General features: G+C 43.9%; 1 protein-coding gene across 1 annotated transcript in view; it reads left to right on the top strand.

Annotated features, from left to right (window-relative positions):
- LOC138294262 (membrane-spanning 4-domains subfamily A member 15-like) overlaps positions 1 to 11,226 on the top strand; it is a 67,616-nt gene extending 56,390 nt beyond the window's left edge. The window contains exon 7 of the mRNA XM_069233377.1: positions 10,889 to 11,226. Within this exon, the coding sequence (XP_069089478.1) occupies positions 10,889 to 11,077 (189 nt within the window). The 3' untranslated portion in view covers positions 11,078 to 11,226. The remainder of the gene's footprint in view (positions 1 to 10,888) is intronic.
- Positions 11,227 to 12,305: the final 1,079 nt, after the last annotated feature.

The raw sequence follows: 12,305 nt of genomic DNA on the forward strand, positions 1-12,305 counted from the left end.
TTACCATTCAATCATTTGTAATTATTTTTTAAACTTTAACATACTTTTAGTCATTTCCCCGTACTGTACCATTGGGAAAGTTCAGCTCCGGTTGAGGAGGTCACCGCCAGGCGTGCAGAATGTAAGACATGATCATGAAGACACTACTGATATTACCTCTATGGATGTACGTGAAGTTTTTAGTGACTCCAGAGTCTGTATCTGGGAATGGGGACGTGTACGTCTACGCTCTTGAGTAACTTGATAGTAGCAAATGGTGAACAGCAACAAGTAGTAATGTTACTCAGAAGTGTAAGAGGAACTTTGCTAGTGTAGAGTTACTCATATGTAAAGTAACCCATGTGAACAGCCCCCAGGCTGCTCAGAGCAGTGTATCATGAGTGTGCAGCCTACGGCTTTGTGACTGCTGAGTAGGCGGGAGGAAGCGTGATGAGTGGATTCAGGGGTTGGATGTTGGTTTGATGGAAAAATAGATGGTCATTTGTTTTTAGATGTTGGATCGGTGGGTTGGAAAATAGTTTATGGGTTAGAGTGTAGGGGTGCTGTTACTGAGTGTTGTGTTGATATGTGGGGTGAAGGGAGATTGCTGGGTGTTAATGCATGGTTTGTGCAGGGCAGACATTTATATTCATGGATGGTGAGTGCACTAAACTGCATGTTGGGTAGAACACTAACTCTAGCAAATGGTTGCAAACATTTATTTAGAAAACCCACATATCTGTGCAATTCCCAGGTGTGAATCATTTCTAGTACTAGCCAGTCCCAGCTGGGAGCTGTGCTGTGATCAATACTGAGAGCGTGGAACTGAAACACACAGGTCAGGTCCCTCAACACTAGATTATCATCTTACACAACGCATTTCTCTACAAAGATCTGCTTTTTAACTTGCTTCTTGTGACGGCTGGTGAAATCTGGTGGTGTTTCCTTCCTGGACATTAATGGTGGTACTTGCCTTCCCAGGATGGAACATCATCAAAATCCCCTTCGCATCAGGACCATGGATTTTTATATTTCAAAAACTCCCGCCCCTGCTCTGGGGGTTTGTTTTTGAGAAGCAAAAAAGAAATGATGTCTGCTTGAATGTTGCTCATGCCGGGCTCACGAGGCAGGGAGTGACTGGGGCAGGAAGGGCTGCAGAGAAGGGTTAGGCAGGGCCAGTGACGAGGAACAGGTAGATGGACTGAAGGATGAATCAGGTAAAGAGGACCTTTGGAATGAGGCCACACCCGCACCAGAGAAAGCTTTGTGTGAAAAGGATCCCAGGGAGGTAGGAAGGGTTGTTTGAGGAATCCTTTCACACCAGGGTAGATTTCCTTGACCTCAGTTCATGCCTCAGCAGAGAAAAGGAAAAGATGCAGGTATTTTCCACCTGCCGCTTTGGAGATGTCTGGATTCAGACTGACCTGCCAGAGCAGCTTTTACTCATGTAAGGGATTGATAAGGGAACTCAGTCAGAACCACTGAAATCAGTGCACACACAGATCTTGGCAGCTTATAAACGAGTGTTTACTGTGTGCTCATCTAATGTGAATAATATGGATTTGAATTATCACTCTCGTAGCAATAATCTTAAGTATTATGAGAATGAAGAAAATTCAGGCCACAAACATTATTCTATATCAGGACCGGCGGCTCGGATTATGCTATCTCTTTCTTTACTGAAATATTCACAGCAGCCAATGAAATCACAACAAACAAAAAACTACATTTCCCAGGATGCCCAAGTCCTTGCATCACATGTACCAATCACCTAATGTGACCTTAGTCCTTATAAGTCTTAACCTCAAACGTCATATCCTCTTTCTTTGCTGCTTCGCAGCAGATAAGTAACATTTGTCTTTCGTTATGTCTTATATTGTATGCATTTATTCAATCTATATTTGTATTTGCTGAATTGTCAAGCGACGCGATTCCGCTCGCTTTTCCGATTTAGATTAAGGTATTATCGGCTTCCCGCCGAGTTTTGACACTGATTTATGACCCCGGTTCTGGTGGAGTGAAGCGGGAGTGCTCTACGTGCTGAGCGCGTAGTCTGTTTTCTATGGCAACGAGGGTTGCCATGCTCGTGCGATCCTGACGAGCCGATCTCCTTTCTCTGTGCTCCTCAAGGAGATCGGTTCGTTTCTGAGCGGCGCGCTGGGCATCGAAGTTTGCATTTTTGAAAAACAGAGAGTTACGGCACCTCCCTGACGCCCAGCTTAAATCCTTGCTGGGTTGTAAAATTGAAATAAGGCTTTGCCTAGAGTGTTGTTTACAGGCAGCTTCCTCCACATTTACATTTGCATTTGCTTTGTATATATATATATATATATATATATATATATATATATACATTCTAAAGTGCCTGTAAGGGGTTTTTCACTCCCCCTTTATTTTTTCTGACTGTGTTGTGAGTCTATTAATAATACCTATGGCTCAGTGGAGTGACCAGGATGCAGGGTACTACCCTGACGATACTGACAACCAATTGGAGGTGAATTTGGTTGAGGCACTAGATTCCAGAGTGCAACAGTCAGTTAATGATGCCTTGGTGAGAGCGCTTGGCCCATTCTCAGGGCAATTGTTAGAATATGCCCAATCTCAGGGCTGGATGGCTGGCAATGCATCCCCCCTCTCTGAAGAAACTATTCCTAAGGTACCCTCAAAGTCCAAGGCTAAATCTAAGAACCTGGTAAGGGATGATCCTTCTGGAGATTTACATGCAGATATGTTTGAAAAATTGCGTAAGAAAAGGAGTGCGGAGCATAATTATAGCACTCAACAGGATTCTTCCTCTTCTGGGGATTCTGACAATCCTGATTCGGATGACTTAACCGAACCAGCTCCCAGTAAAAAAGCCAAAAAACAGCCTACGACTCTTCATTTGTTAGACTTTGATCCTTCTGATATTATGCACCATAGGTCCTCTAATTGGGTTCCATCTTCGGAGGTTGCTCAATATGTGCACGCAAACATAAGAAAATGTTTTGATAAGGAGGTTCGCTCTCGACTTAAGGCGGAATGCCCTAGACCAGATCTGGACAATAATGTGACAGACACTCCAGAAATTGACCCAACTATGGTAACATTTTTGAAAAAATACGCGAAGGATCCCAAAAAAGGTTTAGACAGATCGTGGCGCCTCTGTCAAGATAAATTACTTGATATGTCAGGCCCGTTAACAAAAATCTTAGATTTGGCTGTCGCTTCCAAGGAGTCGGACACCCCTGTTAACACAGACGTCCTCTTAGGCTGGGCTCAGAGAGCGGTGTGGCTGTTGGGTAACACTAATTGTGCTATTTCCATCGAGCGCAGAAAGCCTATACTCATGCGAATGGACCCTAAATTAGTAGACTTGGCATCTTCAGAAGCGGGTCTGGCGGCCGAAGGTCTCCTTTTTGGCTCGTCCTTCATTAAAGAACTGGCAAAATTTTGCTCTACCTTCTCCACCCTTGATAAGGCTCAGTTGTCCCTCAAAAAAGTTTTTAGGAGAGGCCTTTTTATCAGGGCTGGGCGTTATGGCGGACGAACGCCCGGCCGAGGTAGTTTTGTCAGTCCCCAAAACTATTACCCGAGAGGTAGAGGTAACTGGTCCGGAGACCAAACAGATGCACGTTCTATCCTTCCCGCACCCGAGGAGGGAGGTCCAGATTCCTCAGAGGACACCGCAGAGGTCAACAAGGAGCTATTCAAGACTCCTCCTTTACCGGTAAGTATTATTCACCATTCAAAAGTTATGATTGGAGGAAGAGTGAGACTGTTTGTAAGCAAATGGAAAGAGATCTCGGGGGATCCTTGGGTTAGTCAGACTGTGACAGGTTTTCACCTGGAATTTATCAGCACCCCAATCCAATTATCCCCTCCAGTAAATATGAGTTTTTCCCAAAAAAATCAGAATTTTATAGATTTAGAGGTGCAAGCTTTATTAAACAAAGGAGCAGTAATTTTTACAACCCCTCACCCTTCCGGGTTCTGCAATCCCATCTTTGTAGTAGACAAGAAGGGAGGAGGTCATCGACTGGTGTTGAATTTAAAAGACTTCAATTCTTGGATAGTGTACAGACACTTCAAGATGGAAGGGATTCACATGTTGAGAGATATCCTTTTAGAAGGAGACTGGATGGTTTGGTTAGATCTAAAGGATGCATACCTCTCAATTCCGATTTTTGCCCCTCACAGGAGATTCCTTCAATTTCAGTGGAAGGGTCATTGGATGGAGTTCACAGCTCTCCCATTCGGCCTGTCTTCGGCCCCATGGTGTTTCACAAAACTGTTGAGACCAGTGGTGGAATGGTTGAGAACCAAGGGTGTTCGACTTATCATATATCTGGACGACATCTTATTGATGGCGCAAGACTCCCTGACTTTGTTGACGCATTTGAATTGAACAATCAGTCTGTTACAGGATTTAGGTTTCCTTATCAATGCGCAGAAGTCATTGTTGAAACCATCCCAAGTGATAGAGTTTTTGGGTTTCAAGATCGATTCGATTCACTCGCAATTGATTCTTCCTGTGTTAAAAATTCGCAACATCAAGAGGGAGTTGAAATCGGCTTTACTCAGTCCGACAATTTCTCTAAGGAACATTGCTCGTCTGGTGGGCCTGTTAGCCTCCTCCATTCAGGCAATTTTTCCTGCCCCCTTGCATTATCAAGCTCTCTAGAGACTGAAGATCCAATACTTGAGACAGGGTTTGAGTTACTCAGCTTTGATTCCTCTGACCCCAGAGGTCAAGGAAGAGATTCAGTGGTGGCTTCACCACATGGAAGCATGGAATGACAGGGCCATATTCGGATCTCATTCAGAAATTGTCATAGAATCAGACGCCAGCCAGTGGGGTTGGGGAGCCCGCTGCGGCTCGGTAGTGACAGGGGGCCGTTGGTCAATGAAGGAACAAGATCTTCACATCAATTGCTTAGAACTTCTAGCGGGGTCCTTTGTGATAAGGAGCTTATCCCCGCACTGCTGCATTCTTCTGAGAATGGACAATATTTCGGCAGTACGTTATGTCAACAAGTTGGGGGGAACGAAATCCAGAGTTCTTGCGGAGATAGCCAAGGAGTTTTGGCATTACTGTTTGAGTCACAGGTTAGTAGTACTGGCAGAATATCTTCCGGGAGATCAGAACACAGTAGCAGATTGGAACTCCAGATACCTGACGGATCCCAGAGATTGGAGACTGGATCCAATGATTTACCAACAGATAGTCCAGGAATGGGGTTGTTGCGAGATAGATCTCTTTGCGTCTCGCCTCAACACTCAGATCCAGAAGTTCTACAGCTGGAGACCAGATCCACAGGCTATAGCGACAGATGCCTTTTTACAGAATTGGTACCCTGTTCTGAGTTATGCATTCCCTCCATTTCTCTTGATCCCCAGAGTCCTGTCTCAAGTGCAGAGGCAGAAGGCAGATCTGATCCTGGTGACTCCATTGTGGAGGTCTCAGCCTTGGTTCCCTATTGCACTTCAATTAGCATGTGCTCTGCCATTGCTCATTCCTCCTCGTCAGAACCTGTTGTTGAGTCCAGAGGGCCTTCAACATCCCTTGATTGTATCGGTACTCTAACGTTGATGGCATGGAGGGTTTCAGGTCAAGATGGAAAACCCCAGGACTTTCGCAACAAGCTGGAAGCTATATCAAGCAGGCCTGGGCAGCTAGCACCCACAAGAGGTATGCTTCTGCATGGCGTAGATGGGATAGTTGGTGCAATGGAAGGGGTATTAATCCCTTGGAGTCAAGTATTGATTTAATGATCAATTTTTGGGCTGAATTAGCTTCTTCGGGTCTGGCCTATAGGACGATTAATAATTTTAGATCGGCAATTTCCTCGGGTCATATACACATTGATGGTAAACCGGTAAGTGAACATCCACTGGTGTGTAAGCTGTTGAGAGGTATTCTTTTTTCGACCCCCCCCCCCCAAGCCAAATATTCTGTTCTTTGGGATGTGAACATTGTGTTAAAAATTTTAGATTCTTGGCCCAGTAATAAATATTTATCGCGCAAACAGCTTTCAGCCAAGCTGACTATGTTGCTATGTTTAGTCTCATGTAAGAGGGTTTCAGATGTTGGAGCATTAGACTTATCTGGTAGAATTTACTCTCCGGAAGGTGTTACCTTCAATATTTGCAGGAGAACTAAGACTAATTGCAGGTCAGTATCCTATCCTTGGTTTCCAGACAATTCAAAGTTATGTGTGGTACAGTGTCTTAAAGATTATGAAGTGGTTACAGAGGAGTTTAGACAAAACATGAATGGGCAAGTCTTAATTGCTTTACAGAAGCCATTTAAACCAGTTTCCTCTGCCACTCTTGCGAGATGGATAAAGTGGCTAATGAATGAAGCAGGTATTGATACCAGTCATTTCGGTGCTCATTCAGTTAGAGGAGCTATGGCGTCAAAATCATTTACTCTAGGTTCTAGTCTGGAGGACATCATGAAAACAGCAGACTGGTCATCTGAGGGTACTTTTCGTAAGTTTTATTTTAAGCCTGTGCTAGATGTGGCCTCTGTTGTTATGGGTCAGCTTTGAACTAGCATAATCCGAGCCTCCGGTCCTGATATAGAATAAAAATAAATTCTAGCTTACGCGTCAAGAATTTTCAATTCTATTAAGGACACGGAGGCGAGGATTATCCCACCCTCTAATGAATAAAGGTATTTGTATTTATACGTTTATGAACCCTATTCATTTATACCCTCCCAGTGTGATATATTGGGGATTGAAGTGGGAAAGCTTTGTGGTTACTGTTTTTCTACCATTGTAAGATATTACCGTCCTGTATTTATCACTTATTTCAGGTTCGGATCAGAAGAATTCTTGATGGTTTCATCCCGGTATCTGCATTTTAAAAGTTCATTCCTTCCATGAGTAAGAAGCCGACTTGAGGATCAGTCTGGTTTATCTTTCGTTGGACGTTCCATTCCAGGATGAGGTTCCGTATCATCCATTGCAGAAGAAGGTCGTTGGAAAAGAGTTTAAAGTTATTTGGTTTGATCAAAGAAAGAGGATATGACGTTTGAGGTTAAGACTTTTAAGGACTAAGGTCACATTAGGTGATTGGTACATGTGATGCAAGGACTTGGGCATCTTGGGAAATGTAGTTTTTTGTTTGTTGTGATTTCATTGGCTGCTGTGAATATTTCAGTAAAGAAAGAGATAGCATAATCCTCGCCTCCGTGTTCTTAATAGAATTGAAAATTCTTGACGCGTAAGCTAGAACATTTTTTATTCATCATACACCAGTAATCAAAAGGTTCAGAACTCCCTGTGTTCCTTGCGGCATTGCTGAGGGTTCTCCATTAAATGCCCCTGAGCTTCAGGTTTCTTTCTCTGATCCTCCTTAATAATAGAGAGTTAATTTATCTTTTCCCTCATAGCATCTCTGTGGAGCAGGTGGGGCCTCTTACCCCGAGCCCTAATGTTCCAACACTGCAACATCCGTCTGGACACAAAGTTTCATTGGGTGCATCCGGAGGCTTTGAGTTTGTGCCACATCAAGCCCTGTTCGCACCGAAGCTAAATCTTTCAAAGCAGGAAGACGAAAAGTGAAAACAAATAACATTTTTCCAGATTCCTAAGCACAGTATAGAAGATGTGGCAATTTCTAAACAACACAAAATATTATTTGCTAGTTTTGCACTAATGAAGCAAAATACCTCTTATCTATTCTTCGAGCATTGAATGCTCGATACAAAATCTCAGGGGTTGGTGGGTCCCAGAGCTGCATGGGTCACATTTCTAACCCTTTGACGCAAAGACAGTTCAGTTAGTTCAGTCCATCAACACTGCACTCGAAAACCAGGTGGAATACAGCCCTAACACACCTCTGAGCACTCCTGTGCCAGCAGTGTTTTCTGGTTACTATCTGTCCCTCTAGAGGAGTTCAGGGGCAGACATCCTGGCAATACAAACAATGTCTCATTTATGAATAACACACTCAAAGATAGCACTAAGAAATGGAGACCTGTAGGTAAAACATTTTTATTTTAAAAGCCTCAGTTTAGTGCATCGAATGTGTGGTACGCACACAGACTCCAAAACTAAAAGCAGTTAAGCATGTAATAGTCACCAAAAACAAGATAAATGTTTCTAACATTGTTAAACCTCAGCTAAAGAATTAAATAGCAAAATCGGCCTTATGAGTTTCTCAGGATGGATCACATATCCTAGAAGCCATTGCTCAGACTGTGCTCAAGAAAGCAAAATATGTGCTTTCGGTGGAGGGCACCTTCCTCAGTGCTTCTGGAATGATCTCTTCGACTGAGAGCAGGGGGCTTGGCAGTCTGGTGTAACCTTTGGTGATAATGCTGAACAAAAATCTCTCCTAACCGATGGTCAGATCCTAAGGTTTTTACACCATTTGATCATTGATTTGATCTCATATTTACAAAATAAAACAGGGTTTGGAGACACTAAGGGCCAGATGTATCAAAGCTTTTTGCATTCGCAAACGGTGCGAATGCCCGTTTGTGAATGCAAAAAGCCATTTCAGAATGTATCAAAGGCATTCTGAAAGCAATTGTAAGGAATCGCTAAAATAGCGATTCCTTAAAATTACAACCCTGTTTAGAGAGTCACAAATAGTGACTCTCTAAATAAGAAAACACAAATAAGGATTCCTTATTTGTGGTTTCTAAAGCACATGTGAGAAGCAATTCCTAAATGCGATTTGGGCATTTAGGAATCGCTATTTACCACCAAGTTGAACTTGGTGGTAACCATGTGCAAATTTTAAAAACGCATTTATAATGCAGTTTTAAAATTTACATGTAAAGCACACATGCCCTTTTGGCATGTGTGCACCTTACATGTTGTAAAAAAATATTTAGGGGTGCAGCAGAGGGGGCCTAAGGCCCCCAGCACCCTGGACTTTGCATTTGCAAAAATTGTGAATTCCAGTTAGGAATTCGCAATTCTGGACATGCAAAACATTCGCAAATATGGGCCGACAGGCCCATAGATGCGAATGGGGGCCGGTATCGCAATTTGCGATTCGGTAATGGCATTTGCGATTTTTAAGAAATCGCTATTACCGAATCGCAAATGTGATACATTGCATTTTGCGAATCAGAAATAGCGATTTCTTAAAAATCGCTATTTCCGATTCGCAAAAGGCCTCCTTGATACATCTGGCCCTTAGGGCCTGATTTAGAGTTTGGCGGAGGGGTCGCCCTGTCACAAACGTGATGGATATTCCGCCCGCCGCTCCATAGACTATAATAGGATCGTAATACGGTGGACTGAATATCCGTCACGTTTGTGATGGAGTAACCCATCCGCCAAACTGTAAATCAGGCCCTAAGACTACATTCAGACGAAACTAATTTGACGCAAAATACGTCCTCTCTATCCGCATGACTCCATCTTTGTATGCTATAATTGGCCATATTGTAATGGCTGCCCCCATTAAGCGTATCAGCCTACAGAGGTGTCGGCCATGATGATATCAGCATTTTTGCTTGTGCTCTAAGAACTTCACCGTTACTAATAGAGACAAAGAAAAGCTGACAGCAAACACAAAGTGAAAACAGGCCAACAAAGTTTGCATAAAAGCTAAATGTGCTAACTCAGTGCACAAACACCAAGCACAACTGTGCTAACTTAGCCTAATCCCATCCAGACAGGGCTCCAACGACACATGCATGCACTGGCCTGCAACGTATGGACAAGGCTGTGTGCTACAAGGCAGCACATCAGGCAGCAGTGTTCAGTACACAAAATAGCTACTACTCTGATGATGGCCTGCAGATATTTTTAAGCACTATGGGGCATATTTAAGAGCCCCTAGCGCCTCCTTGCGCCACATTAGTGGCATTATTTTTTACGCTAATGTGGCCCAACGAGGCCAAAATCCTTACACCATATTTACAAAGTGTCTCAATGCATGCATTGCGCCACTTCGTAACCCTTTGCGGTACATTATGCCTGCGCATCATGCCTGTGCCTGCGTCCGTTCGGGGCGCTGAAAAAATGGTGCAAGGAAATCTAACAGATTTCCTTGTGTCTGTTTTACAGTAGGCGTTAAAAGGGGGCTTCCATTATCTATAATGGGCCCCTATGTACTCTGCAGGAGTAGCGCCAACATTTTGGCATTACTGCAGAGTACATCAACAGCGTCAATAACAATGATGCTATTGCCCCCTACCCTGCACCATCGTGCACCGTATCTTAGATACGGTGCACACATGGTGGTGATAGGGGGGCGCTAAGGGGGCACAAGGAAAGTGGCGCTGCCATGGCGGCAGTACCACTTTCCCTAAATACACCCCTTTATTTTATTTTTCAGTGAAATATAAATATTTAAATGTCAGGTGCTTGCAGTGATGTGAAGCAGCTTGTCCTAGTAGCTGTGAGTGTGGTAGCTCTGTCCACTTCCTAACATTGGTAAACTGGTTACCCCGGACGTTTGTAGGCGCTAACACATCTAATCCTGAATGATAACTCAGCAAACTGTGCCCCTACTGCTGACTCCCACTTGCAATGTGTGTTTGAAAGTTTTGAAAGTCGCTGGGTCTCCTCATCCAGTGACCTTTCCTGCTTGATTCAATGGCCAGACATGAGCTGTGAAAGTAATAAAACTGTGCCTTGTAGCGCCTTGAGAACATGCTGTATATATCCCATCGTAACACGAGTTATCTGCGCAGAGCTCACCCTGCCGCATAATTGTTATGCATTCAGTGATTGCACAAACAGACCTAAGGTAACACATCCCTTACTATGGAAACCTAAAGGTTGGATCATGTTTGAGCAGAGACGGTCAATTCAAAAAATTGAATATACTTTACGTGGCCAGTAACATTTAATAACCATCTGAAAGGCAATGGATTTCAATAGAAATTATATTCCAGCTTCAAATAAGAAGCATAAATGGTCTCAATGTATAACCAGTGTCTCTTCCCTTTCAGGTTCTACACGTTTTATCAAATCCGTTTGCACAAAATTGCACTCTCCCCACCCCCCCGGTGCCCGCAGGACCAGAGGAGCAGGGCATGGCCTTCACAACAGGAGCCCCCCTTCCGCGTCCTCCGTCCTACTCTGCGGACCCCCCTCCACCCTACTACAAGGTGGTTCCTGGAGACACCATCGTGCCCTGAAGGAGGACATCTGAAGAGACTGACCAGGGTGTCGCATTGCATTGCACGACCAGACACAACCAGGAAACAGCAATACGTTCATTTGCACTTTACAAGCATTCGCTGTACTTTTACAAAGTAGCATGTGTATTCATTTCATAACATTTTATCAGAGCAAAATTTACATTGTGACTGCAAAGTTTTCAAGATTTGCACTTTGCAAAGTTTTTTAAACATAGCAGAAGCTTGTGTGTAGAGATTTGTCATGCAAATGTTTTCTTCACATCTACGTGGTCATCAATTATGATTTCAATACATGTGTGCAACGTATATGTGCTATTTCATTATGCAGACTTTAATTTTAAGTAGACTCGAGTTTTGCAGAAGAATGCTTTGTCAACTGTGTACAACTTCATGTTCAGGTGAAGTTTCATGCAAAACTAGCATTGGTAAAGCCAATAGTTCTGCTGTGGACTGCCTGCCTCCGGGGACGGCTCCTCCATTAGGGCGGAGGAGCGTCACCACCCCCGCCAGCAGAGGCAGCTGCAAAACCTTTACAAGGAAATGATAATAAACTGTGTTTATTATAGTTTTCTTGAAAAGGGGAGGGTCCATGGGGGTGATAAGCAGCAAGGGGTAGTGCTCAGCACTCCCCCTCACTGTGTATGTATGTTTGGCAGGCCATCTCGGGCCGGCCAAACACACATGCGCCGTAGGCTCTCTCCAGCCCAGCAACACAGTTGCCGGGCTGGAGAGAGCAGGCACAGGCTCCCAGTATGCCTGGGAGCGCTCTGGCTGGGCACTCCCAGGCAATCCTGACGCTGCTCTGAGCAGCGTCAGGATTGGCCACAGGGCAGGCTCGGAGCCTGTGCCTGGAGCCTGGAGCAACGAGGGACAGAGGAGCGGCGCATGGCGGAGGATGTAAGTGTTTTTATTTTAATTTTTTTTATGTAATTTAATTTTTTTATTTAATTTTTATTTACACCCCCCACACGCACACCGCCCCACCCCTTCTCATTGTTGTGAGCCGCAACTGCCTGCCTCATATCCTTATCAATTTCTTTAAAATGTTTTCGTAAAGCTTTATTACAAAAGAGTCAAAAAATTATCGCCCAAGCATGCACAGATATGCAGATTTCCCGGGCATGCATCATAGAATGTTTTTGTAAAAAAGATATACAAAAATATTTGAAGATGGCCGCCTTTGCAAGCACATTTTCATGCATGTGCAGGCATCCCATTTTGAAAT

This window comes from Pleurodeles waltl, chromosome 4_2, assembly GCF_031143425.1.
Source record: "Pleurodeles waltl isolate 20211129_DDA chromosome 4_2, aPleWal1.hap1.20221129, whole genome shotgun sequence".
Taxonomy (NCBI): Eukaryota; Metazoa; Chordata; class Amphibia; order Caudata; family Salamandridae; genus Pleurodeles; species Pleurodeles waltl.